Source organism: Fistularia commersonii, chromosome 8 (genome assembly GCF_037954325.1).
Source record: "Fistularia commersonii isolate RoL2024-O1a breed Wild chromosome 8, RoL_Fcom_v1.0, whole genome shotgun sequence".
NCBI lineage: Eukaryota > Metazoa > Chordata > Actinopteri > Syngnathiformes > Fistulariidae > Fistularia > Fistularia commersonii.
Window position 1 is genome coordinate 12,794,698 of NC_141291.1, and position 20,262 is coordinate 12,814,959.

Consider the following 20,262-nt stretch of genomic DNA (forward strand, 5'->3'; position numbering starts at 1 on the left):
GCTCATGTGTGAGCATGGAAAACGAGTGGAAATCAAACCTCCTCTGTAAATACATGAAACGTCAGTGGTGACGTCAGATTCCAGGAGCAGCCTCGTCCATGATTCTGCAGACCATTGCCGGCACCTGATTCGCCGAAGCGCTCAGATTATGCACTCTGTGCTCCCAGTCCATGATCCTAGAATAAATATGGCTGTACACTTTTGTACCATAATGTTGATATATGTATTTGCCTCCATAAAATCATCATGAGCCTATTGAATAGATATTTGAAGCAGCAACAAATGGGATCCTTCAAAATGCTTGAGTACAAACAGACTTTTACTTTTTTTATTTTTTATTTTTTAATATTCTATTTGTGCATGTCTTTCACTAAACTAGGCTCCCGAGGCCCTGTCCCAAACCTCTCCCACTTCCCTTTTCTCATATTATGACTGACTTAAAAGGGCTGTCTGTGCCCGTCTGCCATGCAGGCCCATAGTATTTAGCAACGATACTTAATTGTGTTTACAGCTCCTTCGACTATTACTTTTTGTTTTTCAAACCTCTTATACCAAGTTCTCGTTCTCTCTCAACATTTAGGTTTTCAGTCACTGGCAAACAAGTGTTTGCAGTAAACATTGTTGATCTCGTGTTTGGATAAGGTTTCATTTGAAACTCGTTCCATTTCCTCTATTATCCATAGCTTTGTGTGTTAAGATGGGTGTAAAATAGCAATAGTATGGTTGTTATTGTTATTATTAACACAATCCAAGATGACCCACAGCTGGAGGATAAACAGGAAACCTCTGCCTGTTTAGACAGCTGTCTTTTAGAAAAACATTGGGGATAGTTTCTACGAAGCAACCCTCTGACGCATCCAGGGATGCTTCAATAAACCGAATTTTAGTTGGCTGAGGTTTTTTGGTTTCCAATTATCCAAAGGAATGATATGAATTCATTGTCCAGATGATGATGACTTGTTCATTTTGAGAAGTTGTAATAGCAAAAGGAGTCTGGGTGGCAGCCAGACTTCCCTGGTAAGAAAATGCAAGCATAACTACCTATATTCAAGAGTGCTTGTTTTAGATGGGCTTTTTCATGTAGCCCATATCTATGGAAGAGTTTTGGCTCTTTCATTCGAAAAGAAATGCATTTTGCATGCAGCAATCAATGTTCAGTTTAGAGATTAAACGTGGAAATACATTCAATAACTGACAGTCCTGATTGATTGTTTTGCAATTTGAATTTTCACAAAAGAAATTAATAAATTATTAGTGTCAAGAAGGGCAATAAAAAAACAAAACAAAACAAAAAAAAACCTGTAGCTACCAGAAAATGTTAACAGCGCACTGGCAATATTGTTTCACTGGCATAGTCAGTTGCCAAATTCAAAGTGAAATGACATTTGAATAAATACGCCAAAATCCCGAGGTTGTAAAAAATGAAGCAGGTTTAATTCATTACTGTACCTTTTGTTCCACTTGAAAAATAAACTGAATTGGGGGGGATTGCACTGTCAAAATTCGTTTCCATTCAAATAAAGTAGCAAAGAACTGTCAAATATGCAGAAAAGAGAATATCGCTCTGCAAAAGACATAAAATACACACTGTGTAGGAGCAATTTTAGTATACAATACGCTCATCACTGTACGTGTATGAGATGTCTTGCATTTTTATGCGTTTTGCAGAGATAAACCTGCCCGGTTTTGATTTGTAATTTCTGTGACAGTGACTACAATGACAAACACATACACAAAAGAAACCGCTTTTGATAATGTTTAATTTTTTCCAAGTTTTGAAGCATCATATACAAGGCTTTTTGACTATTCCGATCATCCTGACAGCGCGGATCAGACAAAGCATGGCTGTTGCAGCCTCAGCACTCTCATATTGCTGCTGTTTTATCCCAAAAGCCAGTGTGCTCCATGCAACACTCAAATTATAGATTATACTGGCAAGCCGTCATCATTCACATGAAATTCACCTTCATTTTGACAGTATTAGGTCATATTTCATTATTGCTGTCTGGTAAGAAACCAAAGAAATGGCATACATTTTTCTGCATTATGAAAAAGTCTTCAATACTTCACACATTTAAAGACCCTGTGTCAAAGGAATGCATTTTTGAGCAGAATAATGAGAAAATACAAATATATTTCAACAAATACTCAAGTTTCCTAAGACCCCATGTGTTTTGATACTAATATTAATTTCGGTGCCAGGATTTCTCGAGATATTCTCTAACTGTACAGAATATGGTAGTGAATCGAGAGGAGCAAATGTCACATTTCAAGTTTCAGTACCTGAGTGGGCTGGTAAATGCAGTTGGCCACGAATGATAATTATAAATCTCATGTCTATATTTGTCAGAGGTTTGTATTGAAAACATAATGGCCTAAAATAACTCAATAATTACATGAGTCATCATTCCACTCACTAAAATGTTATTTTTTCTCCAATAAATACCCACTCATTTTTTGCAAAAACATATTCACAGTGTGACTATGAACATTTAATATTTTTGGATCACAACGTGAAAAAAAAAACCCTCTCTCTCAAACTTTATATTTTGCTCACCTGCCAAAGTAAAGGTTTGTTAAGAAGGAACACAGTCATGACCACTGGCAACCATGGCTTTTCACCAAGGTGCTGATGGCTTCACTGGATGCATCGCATCTATCTCATTGCCATCCACCCATAGTAGGATGGACAGCATAGACTTAGCACAAGAACAAACAGGGGAGAAACCAAGGAATAGCATCCAATCCAAGCAGTACTATTTAACCCAAACATGAAGCATTTGTGCACATATAAACTGCACACAACTGCAAAACTACATAGGTTATAAACCCTGTCTGCCTGCCCCCCCCCCCTTTTTTTCCTCCCAAGGTACATACTGTATATAGTCTCTTTGACACAGTCATCCAGTCTGCTGCCATACTTTGCCACATTTAGCTCTGCAAGAAGCACCAGACTGCAGCTGAGCAAAGCACAGTGAGATGGTTATTAATGGCTTTCCTTATTTTAGACGGCAATTTCAAAACACTGGTGGCACCATGCCGGTCCTGCTAGCTGCAGGTATGTCTTTCATCCCATCTGTCTTCAGGGCATTCCCGCACCCTTGTATATGTGGTTGTTCAAAGATGAGGACACAACTTTTAACTGATGTGATGCACCTCTTCTCCAGTAATTAGAAGACACTGTTTTTTTTATACTACATTAAAACAATTCTCTAAACGTGCCAATGCAAACTTTCTTACTTTGATTCTGTTGCCTTTGTGGACTTGTGATGGAAATGACAAGGAACTGCTATTTCCCTGTCATCCCTTCCCTTTCTATCCATTCCACTGCCCCTCATTTCGCACTTTCACTTTCCCTCTCTTCTTCCTGCCTTTTCATTCTCTGGAGTCTATCAACGCTACCTATCACCACAGTCATCTGGGAATTTTGACATGTGTCTGATGTATGCCTCTTTTTTTCTCCCTGGACCTGGATGCACATGGACAGCCTATCAATCACTTTGCAGCTATTTTTCCTGCAAAGCTAAACACAAGGAACTGGATCTAAACTAAACATGACAAGATTATAAATTAATGTACACATGTACGTAGACATCAGTGTTAATTTAGCAGTCAGTAGAAAGAGCCAACACTCCTAAAACTAATTGTATTTGTTGGTTTAAATCTATATTTGGAAGGGTGGGGAACAGCAGCATGTACCTCCCCTAATCTATTTGTTGATGCAAATATCTGAATCTACACCTCCTACGTGTGAACATTTTGTGGACACATGGAAAGTACTCTTCGCAAATTAATAAAAAGACATTGGTGTTAAAAGGCTAGAAGCTGAAACCATTATTTAAGATTTACTACTTCCTGTCTGTGGAATAATAAAGACTAGCATGAAGAGTTACAATTTATTGGAGCCCCCCTGCATCACAACACTGTCATAACTGGTGTAATCAATTATAGATTGGTCATTTGGTCACTACAGCTGCTCAGGCCCAAATGAAGAGTGACGACTGTGGTCCCTGGTGACTTACCTTGGGAATAAAGCTGTCATATTTAAAAATGAAGATGTCTTTGGTCTGAATTGAATCAGAAACCAGTATGGATATTGGGAGTTTTGTGGTGAGGGCAGGCAGCAGAGACCAGCACAGCAGCTTGAGAGGTTTTGGCTCAGTTGTGAGGCAGCCCCCCCCCCAAAAAAAAAAAATATGGTCCACTGACTCCCTGAGGTACTCTGAGATTAGGCGTTTTGGCTTCGCAAGTGAATCCACTGGCTTGGAGCAAATGTGACATGACTCATTGGCAATAAGATTTTAGCAGGGATTGTCACTTTTAAATATGAGGACGTTATGACCCATATCAGATGAAATGTTCAAGGACCACTGATAGCTGTCTGAGAAAACAGCATGCTTGACTTCCAAAGTATATTCATTTTATGGCATTTGTATGTTTCTTGTTCAGTTGTAGACTATCAGGAGACCATTTTCTGTCAAGCATGTGATTTAGAAATACTGTTTCTCTTGAATCTTATCCCAGATGTACAATACCTGTGACAAAGCTAACAGTGAGTCTAAGGCACTGTGCTAAATGAGAGTGGAATTAATGAATACCAATAAAAACGAGTCTGAGTTATGACCATTTTACTCGTAAGAAATCTTCTTTGGGGGGGAATAATTGTGCAATTTGTCCCAAATCATGGCAGGCATTGTATTTTTAAAATAGAAAATCTAATACCAACATTATTTTAACAGACACATTTGAGTATTTCTGAAAAAGATGTACATTTGATGGAATTTTGGTGAAAGAGCTAACAGTCAGATATAATTCTAAGATATTTACACAATACAGTTGTGAAAGGTACCTTTAAATGCAAGATTTTACCATTATAGCAACAGAACGAGGTTACCATTGAATAGAGTGTGAATTCAAAAGGTATAACACATTTAAAATATCAAACTGAGTCTGACTCAAGCAAACACCTGGCCATAAATGTAGGTGACTAAAGTTATAATATTGCAAATTGAACAATTCCTAATAACCTGAGGTAGGAAAAAAAATATATATATATGACAGAATTTAGAAAGACTGAATTACTCTCTAATGACTGTATCTTCAAAGAAAGCTAAGAGCGGAAAGAAAATATGCAATAGATTACAGGATACTGCAAAAATACAAATGGAATGATGGCCTATGTAAATCTGTTTTACATACAATCACAAACAGCGTCTGGTTCAGAAATCTGAACAGAAGTCAGTCCTACACTTTGGGTTTTTAAGAGATTGACAACTCAGATATGAGTATACTTCCCGCCTGCAGGGAGTTTTCACTGAAATACATTAAAAAAAAAAAAAATCAAAACAGCAATAAAAACACAACTCTTTCAATTAGAATAACAATAGAAAGTAGGGTCAGCAGCATCTTCTAAAATCAATGCTATACAATAAGCATATTCATATAAAAATAAATGCTTAAAAAAGTATTCCAAATTATTGACAAATGGAAAAATGACACAGACTTTCTGGAGGGCACCAGTGAAAATGTGCCAAATATTACAAAAATGACATTTCTCTTGAAGCGTCACCAAAACATTATATCATTAGACTTACAATCTCATGAGCTCTTTGATGATAAGGCAAGATGATAGCAGAGAATCGACAATTGAAATATTATTGACAGACAAACTTGTACAAAATAAAGCATTAGCAAACCTTTCAAAAGATATTTACAGTTCACAAATTTCCCGTGAGAGATGAAAGAAAAATAGAGGAAAAATCCAATGTGGGTGGGTCCAGACAGCTTCTTGTCATCTATGTGTCAAGGTTTTGTTGCTCAGTTTATGCTGTCATGGAGATGACCTCTAACCCCTGATGTGGAGCAAAGGCAGAAACATTTCAGTCACCATGTTTGGCAACTGGTTCTGATTACCACCCATTCAACAGCTCAAATGCACTTTGTGTTGGGTCACTCAAATCACGGCGAACACCCGGAACGCCTTCCCTCCAGGTGGATTTTGAAGACTGCAGGACAAGAGAAAAGGGGGGAAGAGTCAGTGTGGTCACGGCTTCTGTCAAATACACAAAGTCCCCTGGTGCTTTTCAGAAGGATGTAGATGACAGACATGCACAAACAGATACATTTCAGGTTTTACTGTGAAAAATCCACGTCAGTGTGTTGTCTGACACGTTGATGACAGATAGGACACAAACAGATAGAACTTGAGTCTCCCTGAGAAAATAGATAAACTACCATAACTATACAAGCACCGGGGACTTCATGTGTTAATCTCGCAGAGACAGACATGTTGCAGAATTAAAAGAGACGGATAGATGATGGGAAGATTATAAAAGACGTCAGGCATCTTGGCATACTCAGATAAATTCTGTCGCCAGAGAAAAGAAAGGGGAAAGAGGACAGAAAAAGAAGGGGAAGGCCATTCAGTAAATGAGCCTGTGCATCTCTGTCCACTTCACCAATCATATTAACATGTTATTTTGTGGATAATCCAAAGTTCGTGTAATTTAATATCTCTAATAACAAGAACAGACTACACATTATGTGGGCCACTTTAGCTTCAAACAGCCTGGTACTAAACTGTAGCCTTAATACCACTGAATACTGGCACAGCATGGATCCGAGACATGCTCTCATTTTATTAGCGTCAGCAAAATCTTTTCTGAGACAATCACAAATTCCTTCCTTTGTTAGTTAATTTTCCTCTTTCAGTCACTAAGGACTCGTGACCTCAAGAATTTTGAGGAATTATGATTGTGATGACAGAGTTGGTCTGTGCTTGGCTTGCTAGTCTTTTCCCAAGTAATACCGAAGCTGACACAAATAGCCTGGCTCACTACATTAATTTCATGCAGCCATGCTCAAAATGTTGAAGTTACTTGGTCTTTTCAATGCAGAGGAGGTCTAATTATGGATAATGAAAGAAAGTTTTACAGATTTGAATTGCAGTATATGAACCGGGTGAGTCTCTTTTGCATTTTAAGCTTCTTAACATTCCAGCTGCCTCCATATAACCCGACGATGTCTCTGTGTTCACTTGGGGGAAAAAAAAAAATCTCTCACCCCTTCTGTTCAAGACACACATGGGAAAGTTATATATGCAGACAATGTAAATCTTGAAAAGTTGATCGGCTGCTCCTGGCCCTAAATTTGCCATGGTCTCTGAGTGGGAGCTCTGATTAACTGCCAATTAGATTTTTCATGATAACATGTCCATCAATATTTTAGTAGTACCATATTCTACTTATAGCACTTTCCTTTTGTTATTCATTTTGGGGTTTGTCTGAACCTGCTAGATGTTCTCCAAATGGATTTAATGTGATCATTTTAGTCACATGTGAATTAGTATCTCAGTAATATAAACTGTGAAGGAAGCCATCAGATTAAGCCCTCCCAAGGCTACTTCTGTCTCCACTGCATGGTGGAAAGAAGCCATCCTGCTTGTGACCCACTTTTCAAAATTACTGATCCATTTCTTCCTGTCTGGTTTTGTGATAGAAATAGATCAATGTCACTTTGGTCACTACTGTGGTTTTTGTGTGACAGAGTTCTCATTTTCCTAAACACCCTCCATCAGGAATTAATACAGGGGAGAAATAGCAAAGTACACCATATCAGGGGAATTATGTCAGTGGTTTTCAAAAACCAGTAGTTTTCTTACACTGTGCAAATGAACACTTTCACAATATGGTGAGTTATTTGCTATGGAATTTTCGCTCAACTTACCAATCCTGTGGTAAAAAAAAAAAAAATTCTATTATATGCAATATGAATTTAATATAAATTGATTTATACCTGTGCAAAATTAGAGAGCACTAACTAATTTAACTGGCATTTTTTAAACAAAGAATATGATTCCACTCTTTATCTGTAACTACTTAAGCGCTGACAACCTCATATAGTGGCCTAAAATGTCACTTAATCGCCTCTGTATAAAATGATTGAAGGATTCTGCTAATTGAACTCATACGTTCTTGTTTTTCTTTTGTTACTAGTTAAAGCCTTTGTTTCAATACTGACATCTAGGACTCACAAAAAAAATCTAAGTGATGGAGGGATTCAGTTGTCTTCAACTTTCTTTTTGCCCAGCAATTAATGACAAGAAGAGTACTAATTAGCCCTCTATGTTCACCACATGAGCAGTTGAATGAACTCCCTGTACTTTGAAAAGATTAACTCCACAGGGGGAAAAAAAGTAGAAAACCTTTTTCCTACCTTAGCCTCATTGTTTTCTTACTACTCCTTCACGATACTACAATATTTGATCTCGAAACAATATCTAAAATGGACTGTGAATACAGAACCAGTTTTCATTATATACAATTAATTCCGCTTATACATTTTCATTAATTACATTATTTGGCCAAACTTCCTAATTATGTCACATCAGGATGCATTGATTAAGTAGTTTTATACCTGTTGCAAAAACACTGAGAAAGAAATCCGTATTTTTGACCTTATCTTGCTAGAAGGGAATGATTGGCAAGCCAAAAAAACAAATATGGTACAAGTCAAAAATGCATTTAACAATGTCATTTTGTATCTTTCAATTAATATTCACATTTTCTTTATCCATGGAGTTTAGCCTATGGATTTCCCTTGGGTAGAAAATTATGTTACCACTGCTTTCAAACTATTTGGGAAAAAAGCATCACTAGTATTCAGTCTTGAATGACTTTTTGATTTTAAAAATACATTCCCTCAGGCTACATTTTAGATAAAGTATAAAGATCCATTATACCTTTCGGATACAATGCCGTTCTGGTATGAGGCGATATAGTGTTTCCGCTTATCCACTGGCATCACATCGATGTAACCCCCTACACTGTTCCTGATGACTCCAGCATGGACCGCCACTCGGCAAATACTGGACTTCTGCAGAAATATACAAGAAGAAGCGTAATATCTGTGAAAGCCTGACTTAGTTTAAGCACCAGTACACACCTACTCTGAACTAGCATAGACTTACATCAGAGTATATCCCTGTGCCAATTACTCTGGATATGCTGGGGTTTTCCTCTAAGCACTTTCTGGGGCAATATAATCTAAAAAGAACACAGGAACATAATCAATAACTTCAGCTTACATTAACAAGCAGATAATGTAATATTACTAACAGAGACATTCCAATAAAGGTCATACCTTGGGCAGTGTCTTGCAGGTTTTTGGTATGGACACAGCTGTGCAACTGTAGTGTCACATGTGATTGCTCTTACTAAAAGGCAAAAATAAATGTTGGCTTGTAAACATTTCATTTGAAATGCTGCACTCTGATTATCTAAGCATGGCCAACGAGTGAATACACGTACCTGCTACTCTGGAGACTGTGAATGAATTAGCGCTTTGATATTTTCTGCCCAGGAAAAACATGTTCAGCATAACATTATTGTCACTTTTTTATTTGTAATATTACGAAGGTTAAATGACATGCGTCAAAAGTCAAATATCACTGTCTTACCCTAATGTCTGGATACCATTCTTGAAAGATTTGATAAAATAGTCCTGTCTTCCATGCCGTGTAATATCCATCCATCCTCCATCATTATCAATGACACCAGCATGTAGACCAGCTCTGCATACACTGGATTGCTACAAAAAACAGCAAATTAACAGAAAATTAACAGGCAGATATTTACGTATATAAACTTGTAAAGACATAATAAATATATATTTATTAATCAGCGACTTTGTATACACACACACACACATATGTATATGTATATATATATATATATATATATGTGTGTGTGACAATGGCAATTTTGTGCACAATGAAAGCGTGATGGGATTAAGAGCTCCTGATGAGCCAATGTAACAAGCTTCTGTCTCACCATTTCATAGTATACCGTCCCAACAACTTTTCCTGTAGTATCCAGGCATCCAGCTGGACATTCATATCTATGGTTTAAAATTCAGAATTGTTTAAAAAAAATGATTTTCTTTGTAGTCATTTTTCAACATCTAAATTTCATCATAGTCATACCTATTACATGGTGTTCCTTTACACTGATCTCGAAGTTTTGTGTCACAGGTCACAAGCTGAGCTGGAACACATTAGCATAAAAGTCTTTAAATGCTCATTCAGAAATGGGCATGCATCATTATGCAGCTCTGCAACAAATGAGCAAGTTCAATGGGCCTTAGTTGTGTGACACCAGCAAATGCTACTGTAATGACAGCTTTTTTTTCTCCCAAAAATCATGCAAAAAAATGTTCATGGTGGTCAGCAATACAGGAGGAAGTGTCTCATCTTACAAGTACAGGCCCCTTGGATTGCAAAGAGGAAACTATAAAAAACCACAGCAAGCCCCTCTCACCCCGCTCAGCTAGCCAAAAGCAAACACACTAGGGGAATAATGCTAAAATAGACCTCCTCTCCCTGCTTGCAATATTAAGTACACTTCAGAAACTGTCAGGGTTAGTCAGGGAGATGACAGATAAAGGCAACAGAACATCAAGGCAATTTAAGATAAATTCCAAGAAAAATAATTCCATTCAAGCCATCCCCCCATTCTTTGTAGTCATTATTGAATGGTTGCTTGTTTAGCAAGCAACCATTCACTAATTTTGTTAAATTATGTTTTGTTTTTATCCTTATAGATCTTGTCCGATACAATTCTTGTGACTTGCAACCCCCCGACCCTAAAACCAAATCATACCCCACCTAATTCTAGAAGAAACTAGATCCAGAATAAACAGTTAAATGGCAGCTTACACATCTGCTGTGTGTTGACCACCTCATTCTTTTGCAGGTCCTCTGTGGGGGGCTTGGTCGGGGCTGGAAGACTTGCAGTCTCCGGTTTGGAGACCCTGGGCCAGGGTTTCTGTGGAGCACGGGGGGCCTCTGGCTCTATGAAATTGTTTTCTTCTGTTTCCTCTTGTATAGGATATGAACTGTCATCTTCAAAAAAAAGTCACAAAACCAGGGTATAATAAGCAAATATTTTCTCAGTGTTTCATTGACTGTCTTCTTTGAAGCACACACACCTTTGTAGCAGAGGTTTTCCTTGCAGCGTCCTCCATAACTAGGAGGACATGCAGAGCAGGGAGCCCCGTGCTTGTATGGTGGATAGCCCAACCAGTTTCCTCTGTTGAAGTCAAGGGAAAAAAAATCTTTCACACAAACTTAGAATGTCTCTCTACAGTAATCACTGTGAATTGTAACTCAAATTTTAGCAAAGAAACATATTGACACATTGAATGAAACAAAATAATGCAATCATTGTAAGCCATGGATTTGTGAAAGGACTGTACAACAAATGTGCTTACTTTGGTGAATAGTTGCAGACAAGATACACAGCTTTGGCCCATATTTGGCCCCACACATTCATGTTATAACACAAGTTGACGGCGCAGCCAATCCGACTGCTAGTGGCCCAAACCAGCTAAAAAAAGACAAGACGGTTAAAAAATATAATTGCAGTAATTGTATAATACCTTTGGTCTACAAGTATCCTCTAACAACTGCATGATCCAGGAAGAGGTACCTGTGTATAATGTGTGCACACTGGGCCAGAACATCGGAAGGGACAGTAAGGGTTACACTCCTGAGGATAAGGAAAGGAGTAGTCTTTCACTTCATCATACCAGGCCTGCACATGAAATGTGGGTGGACGATACCTGGAGAGAATGAGTAATATTTTTATTAATATGATGACAATTTTCCACATAGCAATGCCTTGTGTCTGTGTTTATCTTGGAGTTTGAATCAAATTTGTTCACCTCTTACTGCTTGTCTTTTAAAACAATTTGAAGGTATATGACATTAGGGTTACCATTTACGTATGTCTTTATGATTGTTGTTCAAACCAACTTTTGAAAAGTTACTTTGCGATTTACTTTCTGTCTCCCTTCCAACAGCTCAGTGCTAATATAACTGTTCTTCAAAAAAATGCAGGGAGGTACAAATGCGATGTAACTGGGTGGATCTGTACTCGTCTGCTTTCAGTCTAGTGGTCAACACTATTATTGTTCAAACAAACAGTATGTGTCCTGTGGGTGTGGTCTTTATTTGGGGTGTATGATGAATTGCATGGTGATGGGTTAATGGTATGCAGGTGTGGGTTGGTATGAATTCAGTCTGTCTACTGGCATGATCTGGCCACTGGCACCAAATAAGGCAGAACTGCCACTGACTTCAGTACCACTGATGCAGTAAACAGTAGCAACACAGCAGTCCTTGGCGTCAAAGTCTTGGCTTCACCACACTCAGGAAAGAGAAGCTGAGCACACCCAGCCACAGACATGCTATTCCTCCAACTGACTCTTGGCTCACTCAGCATAGGCCTCATTTGACATCTTTTATTCAGTTATTTATTGGAAACTATTAAGTATGGTGATTTCAAAAATATTCGGTCTCTTGTCTCTTTCACACAATTGCAAAAAATGTCTGACCGTGTGCGTTAAAGTTGTTTCACACCAGATTTTGTATAAACATTGGTTCAATAATTTGGTTGATTCTTATGAATCCGTGCAAGTGTAGAGACATCTCTTAGCTATAGCTTGCAGATAGCTGACTAAACTGGTAGGAAAATCCATTCAGGTTGAGAGATCATTCAACAGTTTATGACAAATACCAGCACTAACAGTAACCTTAGAATCATACAAAATCTGGGAAGATACTAGTCTTGATAATGTCTGTATGCCTATATTGACTGGATAGCAGTTGTGTAAGTTATGTTAGTCTACCATATATTCAACTATCAGAGCATTTCATTTTTTGTATTGAAGATATTCACTACACTGGGTAACATTATTTTGAATTGTCTTTATTTGTTTACAAAATGCAACTTGGCAGCATAGATTTGCACAAAATCAAGGGTTCATGGATATCATAAGTTTAAATTACTTTCTAGATCTGCCACATTCCTTTTACCTTCTTTTAAAAAAGCTGCACAAGTGATAAATAGCTTGTTTACATCATTAAAAATATATTTGCATTGAGATCTGATATATACAAAATCATGCTTTGACATATATCCTCCCCGAAAAAAATCACTACATGACCATTTATGTATACCAAGCAGGTAGAGGCTTGTGTAAAATAATAGAAAGCAGAATTTAAATGCACAACATTTGCAGACTATGATAACAATACCACCGAAATCTGTAATTTATCAATTTTGAATTCACTGTTGGTGATATAGGCTGTTGGTCATGACAAATAAAAGAGGGGCGTATCTGACTGACATGGTTTTCAGAAATTTCAATTTCTCCCTGACATTAGATTGTACCAGTGTATTTAATGAATTGGCTGGTTAGTATATATTAAGTTATTACTCACCTTCCCCAGTGGGCTCCAAGATTCTGCCCAATCTGTGGCAGTAACCCTGCAGGACCATGCTCCCACAAACAGGTCTCAGCCCACTCCTCTGCTGTACGCTCCAACTCTGTGTCCCATTGCTGCACGGAAAATGATGTGAAAAGACAAGTCACTGGTTGACTGATGTACCATCACGCGTAACCTGTAAATCCAATGCAATCCAGAACCACTTGAATTGTGACACATAGCCATAAGGTATTATGTCAATTCATAGAATGGGTGGAGATTAACAGCAGACATTGGCCAACACATTATTTGTTCAGAAGTCATGGGTGTTATCAGAACACAAAATGATTGAGTGTAACTTATCAGGTGCCATCAAAAATGGGAGCTGCTGCAGTGCCATACAGCACTGATCTGCTGCATAAAGAAATGGTTGACTTGTTCATTTCTGCTCAGCTGACTTGCCCCAGATGGGTTTCCCTGTAAGATGCAGTGATATTTAAAAAAAATGCAAAAGCTGTTTTTCCCTTAAGTAATACCTTCCATATGGCTCTGGTAAGATTTCTGGGTGCAAGACTATGCCTCTCTCTGAATTGCCCTCTCAGCTACGTTTGCATCTGGGGTGATACTAAAGGATCATATTCCCATTCTGGGGTTTTCTGGGAATGCAAAGAGTGTCCTTCCTCTCTGCTGACCTATATTCTACCATAAAATAGCACCAGCTGTGGGTCCTCTGAAGGACATGGTACAGTATGTTCCTTTAATTGCTTTAATTTCACCTTCTGTGCGGGATACCTCATATAGAAGGGTTCTAAAAGAAATCACCTTGTGTGTTCAAAAATTTGTGTTTGTATGCATGAGGACAAGGATTAGTATATTTTGGAGGTGTCACGTGTTTTCCAATTGCACACATTGGGCCCTGGAAGTTATAGGTTACTCTAATTCAAATCTCATCCAAAAACATCCCAAAAATAACTTCCCCAAATCCAATGCTACCTCCTCCATCGTTTGTCACCGTCTTAGTCCTACTAGAAATAACTGCTGTTCTTTGCATTACTCCAGAAACACACACCTAACTAACAACAGGATGTCTGGCAACCCTGCAAATTAACCCTCAACTCCAAACAGTTTCTTCAGGTCTTTCTTGGAATCCTGTTAGCTGTTGAGTGGATACATTTATTTAAAGCACGGACAATAAGTTAGCTATGCCCAGATTCCATTGTAAGGCCTTTCTGGATATATACATAAAAACAAGTGTGAACACTTTTTCCACCATGACTCTTTGATATAATTTACTTTTATGCCAAATCCCTAACTCAATGGATGCCTTTTTCGGTCTTGCACACAGTGGTCCGGTGATAAGTGATAGTAATAGCACTACGATACTGTTGTGACAATTGTTTGCCAGGAAGTACATATTGGTTCAGAATCATCTTACTTGGTTCCAGGAAGCAAACTAATGTGCCGTATCCATGCTGCAGATCCTGATAGTCGTTTTTTGCTTCCATAATAGCTAATGATGCTGAACAGTGTAAGTCTGGGCATTTTCGGTTGTACAAGAATGGTGAAGAAAGTTATTCCAATGGCATTTTTCCCTTCAATTTTCTCAAACCACAGCACATAGAACATTCTGTACTTAAGAGGGGTCAACACTATGATTTTGACCATTAATAAATGGCTGTGGATGCAGAAGCATTTAGCTGTGGCCACGACTCTTGTACGTTGGCAGCAGGCAATGACCAAAACTAGTAATACAGTTTTAGGAAGAGGAAAGTCTTATATTGCGAAGACATTATTTGTTATGTGTTCTTAAAGAATATCTAAAACCATAACAGAAAGAAGCCACAACCTCATATAATTTAACTACCCTCAAATATCAGTTGTTTAATTTGAAGAGTAAACCAGCACTCATTTATTTCAAGTAATAAATGTACACAATATCGTTGTGCTGCTTTTTGTAACATTGGCTGTAATAACTTAGTCTCCCTGTGCCTAGCCCTCAAGTCTGACACTGCACTTCCGCTGAGGCCCATAAAGAAAAACACCTCTGCTAAAGTCTTTCAGCGCTTTGCACAGAGCATTGTTTATTTCGCTTAACACTTCATTTGCAACAGTTTTTTTTTTTTTTTTTTCGAACCTTCTGCTTGCATTCCAGAGTGTATAAGGGCACATGTCCTTCCTTCGCACATTTGGCTTTTCTGGTCCATAATCAATAGTGCATGCAGAGAAATACTAAAAAAGGCTAGAAAAGGCTGGGAAAGTAAAGTTAGAAGAAAAAAAACATGCATTGGAAAAAGTGGTATTAAAATAAACACGACAGGTTTAATGGAGAAAAATAGAAATTTGTAGAGTAGATTGTTTGTTGAGGGTTTGCCTAAATCCTAAATGACAGATTTGCAACTCAGTTGTTTCTGCAAGAAAACAGCAGAGAAAAGCCAGATAGACACTGCTTCTATGTGAGAAAGTAAAAGCTAAGATTCTGATTTGATGCATATGTTGTGTAATGTGTTTAAAGTTTCCAGCCGGCCGGTGTTCGCCCAAAAACCAGCAACTGGAAATATTTGCTAGAATGATGAGCCAAGTAATAAATCAATGTTGCAATGGAGAAACGTTTTGGCTGAACCGGTGATTTCTTCTAACACATTTTCTTTTTACTAAATTCAATGTGATTTCTTTTTTTTGTTTGTTTGTTTTTCGTTCGGAGTTCAGAAAGTTTTGGATTGCTGAGCTGTGGTCGAGGTCTTCTGTCATGCCACTTGCTTTATTTCTATTTTCCTCTAAATTTGGCAAAAACCAAAAAAATCATGGGGTGGTCATATGGAATTGAAAACAGGGGGTGTCACCACAAACTCACTTGGAAAGTAGTGAGCCATATTTAAGCACCAGTTATCTGTTAACCCTTCAGATTCAGACTGGTGGAGTCGCCCCCTGCTGATCATAGGAATGTATGGCAAGTTTGAGGCACGTCATACTTTGTTTCACCTGACAGATAGAATTTCTGCCCATCTCTTTAATACAGTAGCTGATACTCTCGTGTTTGCTTTACGATCAGACACAATATCACCCAGCTGAGTACAAAGATTACCTATTGTGGTTTCTGATGTTAACCAAGAGAGGTGTTGCTTAAAAAATGACCAACAGCTGGAAAGACTTGGCTTACTGCTTCTGATGAAGTTTGAAAAACAGCTACTAAGGTGATGTTGTGGGGAAAAAATAAGACACTGTTGAAATCACTTTTCAGAAAGTAGGAGCCACTGAGGTAACTATTCAGGATTCAGTCTTTTCCTCTCCCTTTTTTAATCCCTTGTTTGTTCCTCATCTTTTTGAGTCAGAGGCTTGTCCACATTACCATAATTGAGCATCCTGGGAAATTAGTCTAGACTTTAATTATTGTCTTATTGAGCTTATTGAAGTTGGAACATCCACATTAACCAACAAATAATTAAAATGATAAACACTTGCATGGCTCTGATGCATCCCAAACAGGAAAAAAAACGTCATTATAGTTTTATCTTAAAACCCACCTAATCCCCATAGACCCTGCTGGCCCATCCCCCAGACCCAAGTGCAGCTCAGCAGAGCCAAGTTAAACATCAAAACAGGTGAGGTCTTTCTCCCAAGATGCCATCTATTTGTCTTACAGTGCTTCAAATGCTGACACTTCTCTGTTTATATCTGTGGGCCAACATTCAAGTGAGAACCACTGTCCCCTACTGAAGCTTTGTAGATCACTACAGAATGTGAACGCTTATCAAACGGAATTTTAGGGCCTCTGTGTTGGATAATGACAGAATGGGAACGGAGCCACAGGGATAAGAGAGAGGGACAGGGGGAGAGAGAGAGAGAGAGAGAGACCACAAGGAGACTGAGGAGGTGGGAGTGAAAGCGGGATTTGAACTGATGTTATCTTTGGGTCTTTGTGATGATCACCACAGAGGGTCAGCTGGGTTATGGTTTAATACAATGGGAGACAATAACAGCCGACTGACAAATGGCTATGTATGTGCACAAGGACGTTAGGGAGTCGGTCTGCATCTGCATGCCTGAGTGTGTCGACAGAGCAGCAAGACTATGAAATCTTCCACTACATGGAAGTTGTGAGGTTTCTGAAAAGTGACAGCAGTTCAAAACAGACAGAAAAATGACTAACATACATCAATTGAACGTAGAAAACCTATGAAAGCCAAATTAAATGTAGCCTGATCTTTCCCCGCCCACAGAATTACTCCTGTCTGCAGAACTCAAAAATCAATAGATCACATTTTAAGTTTTCAATTATCCAGGGTTTGTCACTGCTATCTTTCAGTTATCTTATCTTTTCTGCCTTTAGAATCCTTAATTCAACTTCGTCTGTTTTTCAATTATCTGATTGGCTCTTGTCTTAATCCTTCTACCCCTTCCCCCTGTCCTTTTGCAATTTATCATCTTAAGACTTCTTTTTTTTTTTTGTTTACCAACTCCTTGCCAACTTTTACTCCCTGTCTTCAACCTCACATACTGTAGTTACATGCCTCTCCATATTTCACCCCTGGGTGCCCCTTTGGTTAAAAAAAAAAAAAAAAACAGGCAACTGTAACAGGAGACAGTAGAAAGGAGCAGTGTGCTGCTGGCTCAGCATTTCTCTACAAAAGTGTGCCTCAACCAAGGCCTTGCCAAGCAGACTGGCGCTTTCACACATGTATACACACACGTACACACTAGTCCTGGATCCAAACTCTTGTAATTATACAATTACGCAGTCCAGCAATTGCCCCCAGTAGGAACTGTTTATTTGCTTTTGCCATGGAATAATACTACCTCTTGTTCTGTAGCCCTTTTAAGTCGGATGAAAGGACGATAAAAACTCATTACCTTCTACATGCTGTATTGATTTTTAGCCTCCTAATGCTGTTGGTGGCACTGCGCAACAGCGGTCAAGCAACGCCAACACATGTTGTGTATTTGCACACGTTCCAGCCGGCCGACTGTGGAGCACTTGACTTTCTGAAGGTGTGTGGTTTGTGTGTGTGTGTGTTCAATGGGGGGTGAGGCAGCTGGTAAAACAAGCCTCGGTAATTTTAATTGCACAGTGAAAAGTGATCCGGCGTTGTACATACACGTGAGGGCCGATGGATAAAGTCAAACAAATCTCTTAGCATGAGTTCGAAAATATAAAAGGCAGTAGTAATGTGATCGTTGGCAGGTGAGAGGAATTCTCCTCTAGCAAAACAGTCGGTCACATGGCCGTGGACAAACGTGTGGGACGGTTCATGTGTGAAGGCGCTTAGATGCTGGCATGCTATTTGTAAGCGGGCCAAGTGGGACAAGTGCCAGCTGGTCTGGCCCGTGTGTGCACAGTTACATGGTCTTAAGTTCAGAATGTGGTCAAACAAACAGCCGGAAGGAGTATTGAACAGTAAGTGTAATTGTGCCCCACTTCATCCTCTATCAACTTACCATGTGCTCCATGTTGGAGGCGGGAGGGTAAACCTGCCCTCTGAGCTTATTATGAAGGTCCAGGATGAGCTGAGCGTCATTGTCGGTAATAGCCCTCTTTCCCCTCTGCTTGGCCTCCCACCAGTCGCCGTCCTCATCCAGATACTTATCCAGAATCTGCTGCCAGCCGGTGGAGTTTGGGTGCATCACCATGGAAATGGCAGTCTGTAGCAGCAGTAGTAGGGACACACCCCTCATCCAGTGTGGGGAAACACGTCTCATCTTGGTAAGTGCCAATGATCCTTTAAGATGCAGTGTGAAGTGAGCCAAGGGGGCACAGAAAGACACCCTTCATTATGTACAATGCAAGCTGGCAAAAAAAGGGGTGCAGCAAACAAAAACTGAAATTAATGCCTTGTAATAATATATATACTGGCACTGAAACACTTTCAGAGCCTAGGATAACATCATGGGGCTCTTATGGAAAACCTGTAAAATTGGAATATGAAAGTGTGTGTTATAGATCAAGTAAGTCGAGTGACTACAAGCAAACTTTTCTTTTTAATTGAAGGTGGGTCTGAATTTCTGAGTTTTAGAGGTGTTATTATTGCATCTCCGATCTCATTTCAGCTCCAACATATGCAGTGATATACATACATATTCATACACAACATATGCACAGAATATCTCCGCGCACTGCAACCATAAATCTGCACGTTCACGTAGATTACCAGACTTTTTGGTATGCATGCTGCCTCATAGATAGAATCTAATGGAAAATGTGAAGATTCATTGATACCAAAATAGATATAGAGTGATTTTATGTAGACACTTTATGTAATTTACCTTTTGATGAATTGGAACGGTGTGCGTTGCTTGAGATCCTGAAAGTGATCCGGCTGTGAGAAAACTTGGGGGCGAAAAAAAAAATCCTTCTTCAAAGTGATGTGGAAAGTTCAGGTTGACAGGCTGACTGCTGGCATTTGAAAGATGACATGATTTTTTCAGCCAGGCTGAGAGAGTGGATCCTCCTGCGTTCGAGATTTTCGCACCAAAGCCTCTTCGGCATCGCTTCGCGACATTTTATCCGCAACTTGGCCGCGCTAAAGAGCGCCGCTCCTGACCACGCCCCCGCCAGGGGCTGGAAACAGCCAGTACCTCGCTGCTTGTGACCCAGGGGTTGGGAGAGAGCAATATGCTTTATTGTTAATTCATTTTTGGTTTATTTTTTTTTTACTTTTACGACTTCGTTTTTTTATTTTTGTTGTTTCATTTTCTTCTGGATGTGGTGTGTATGTCTGTAAGGTGTCATTGGGTGTCTAGGGCGGTACCTCAAATAAAATTCATTATTATGATTATTATTATTATAATTAGTGTTTAAGAAAAGTTTTATCAGGAAAAGTGCGTTATTCTCGAATGTACATACTTCTCTTAATTGAAGTTACCTAAGTCACCTAATTATAGGAAGTCACCTAATTATCATGGATTTCAATTCTGACCTTATAAAATCCTCTAAGAATCTTGTTCTTGTCTCAGACACAGTAAAAAAACAACATTTTTTGGTATGTGTCTTAGAATAGTTT

The 20,262-nt window shown here is 38.9% G+C and overlaps 1 protein-coding gene across 1 annotated transcript; it reads right to left on the reverse strand.

Moving 5' to 3' along the window:
- Window positions 1-4,612: 4,612 nt before the first annotated feature.
- LOC147231989 (cysteine-rich secretory protein LCCL domain-containing 1-like) lies at window positions 4,613-19,732 on the reverse strand. Its single transcript, XM_086150366.1, has 15 exons — window positions 19,526-19,732; window positions 18,701-18,981; window positions 13,283-13,401; window positions 11,487-11,619; window positions 11,269-11,384; window positions 10,987-11,087; window positions 10,715-10,900; window positions 9,983-10,043; window positions 9,831-9,897; window positions 9,458-9,588; window positions 9,309-9,352; window positions 9,142-9,214; window positions 8,969-9,044; window positions 8,741-8,874; window positions 4,613-6,005 (listed from the first exon to the last, which is right to left on the reverse strand). The coding sequence occupies exons 2-15, from the start codon at window positions 18,959-18,961 to the stop codon at window positions 5,954-5,956; spliced, it is 1,554 nt and encodes a 517-aa protein (XP_086006492.1). The 5' UTR covers window positions 18,962-18,981; window positions 19,526-19,732; the 3' UTR covers window positions 4,613-5,953.
- Between the last annotated feature and the right edge of the window lie 530 nt (window positions 19,733-20,262).

Coding starts and splice junctions, on each gene's coding strand:
- LOC147231989 (XM_086150366.1), bottom strand. CDS start 18,961: ATGAGACGTGTTTCCCCACACTGGATGAGGGGTGTGTCCCTACTACTG. Junction 13,402..18,700: donor CCTCCAACATGGAGCACATG/GTAAGTTGATAG, acceptor TTTTCCGTGCAG/CAATGGGACACAGAGTTGGA. Junction 9,045..9,141: donor CCTGCAAGACACTGCCCAAG/GTATGACCTTTA, acceptor TGTTCTTTTTAG/ATTATATTGCCCCAGAAAGT.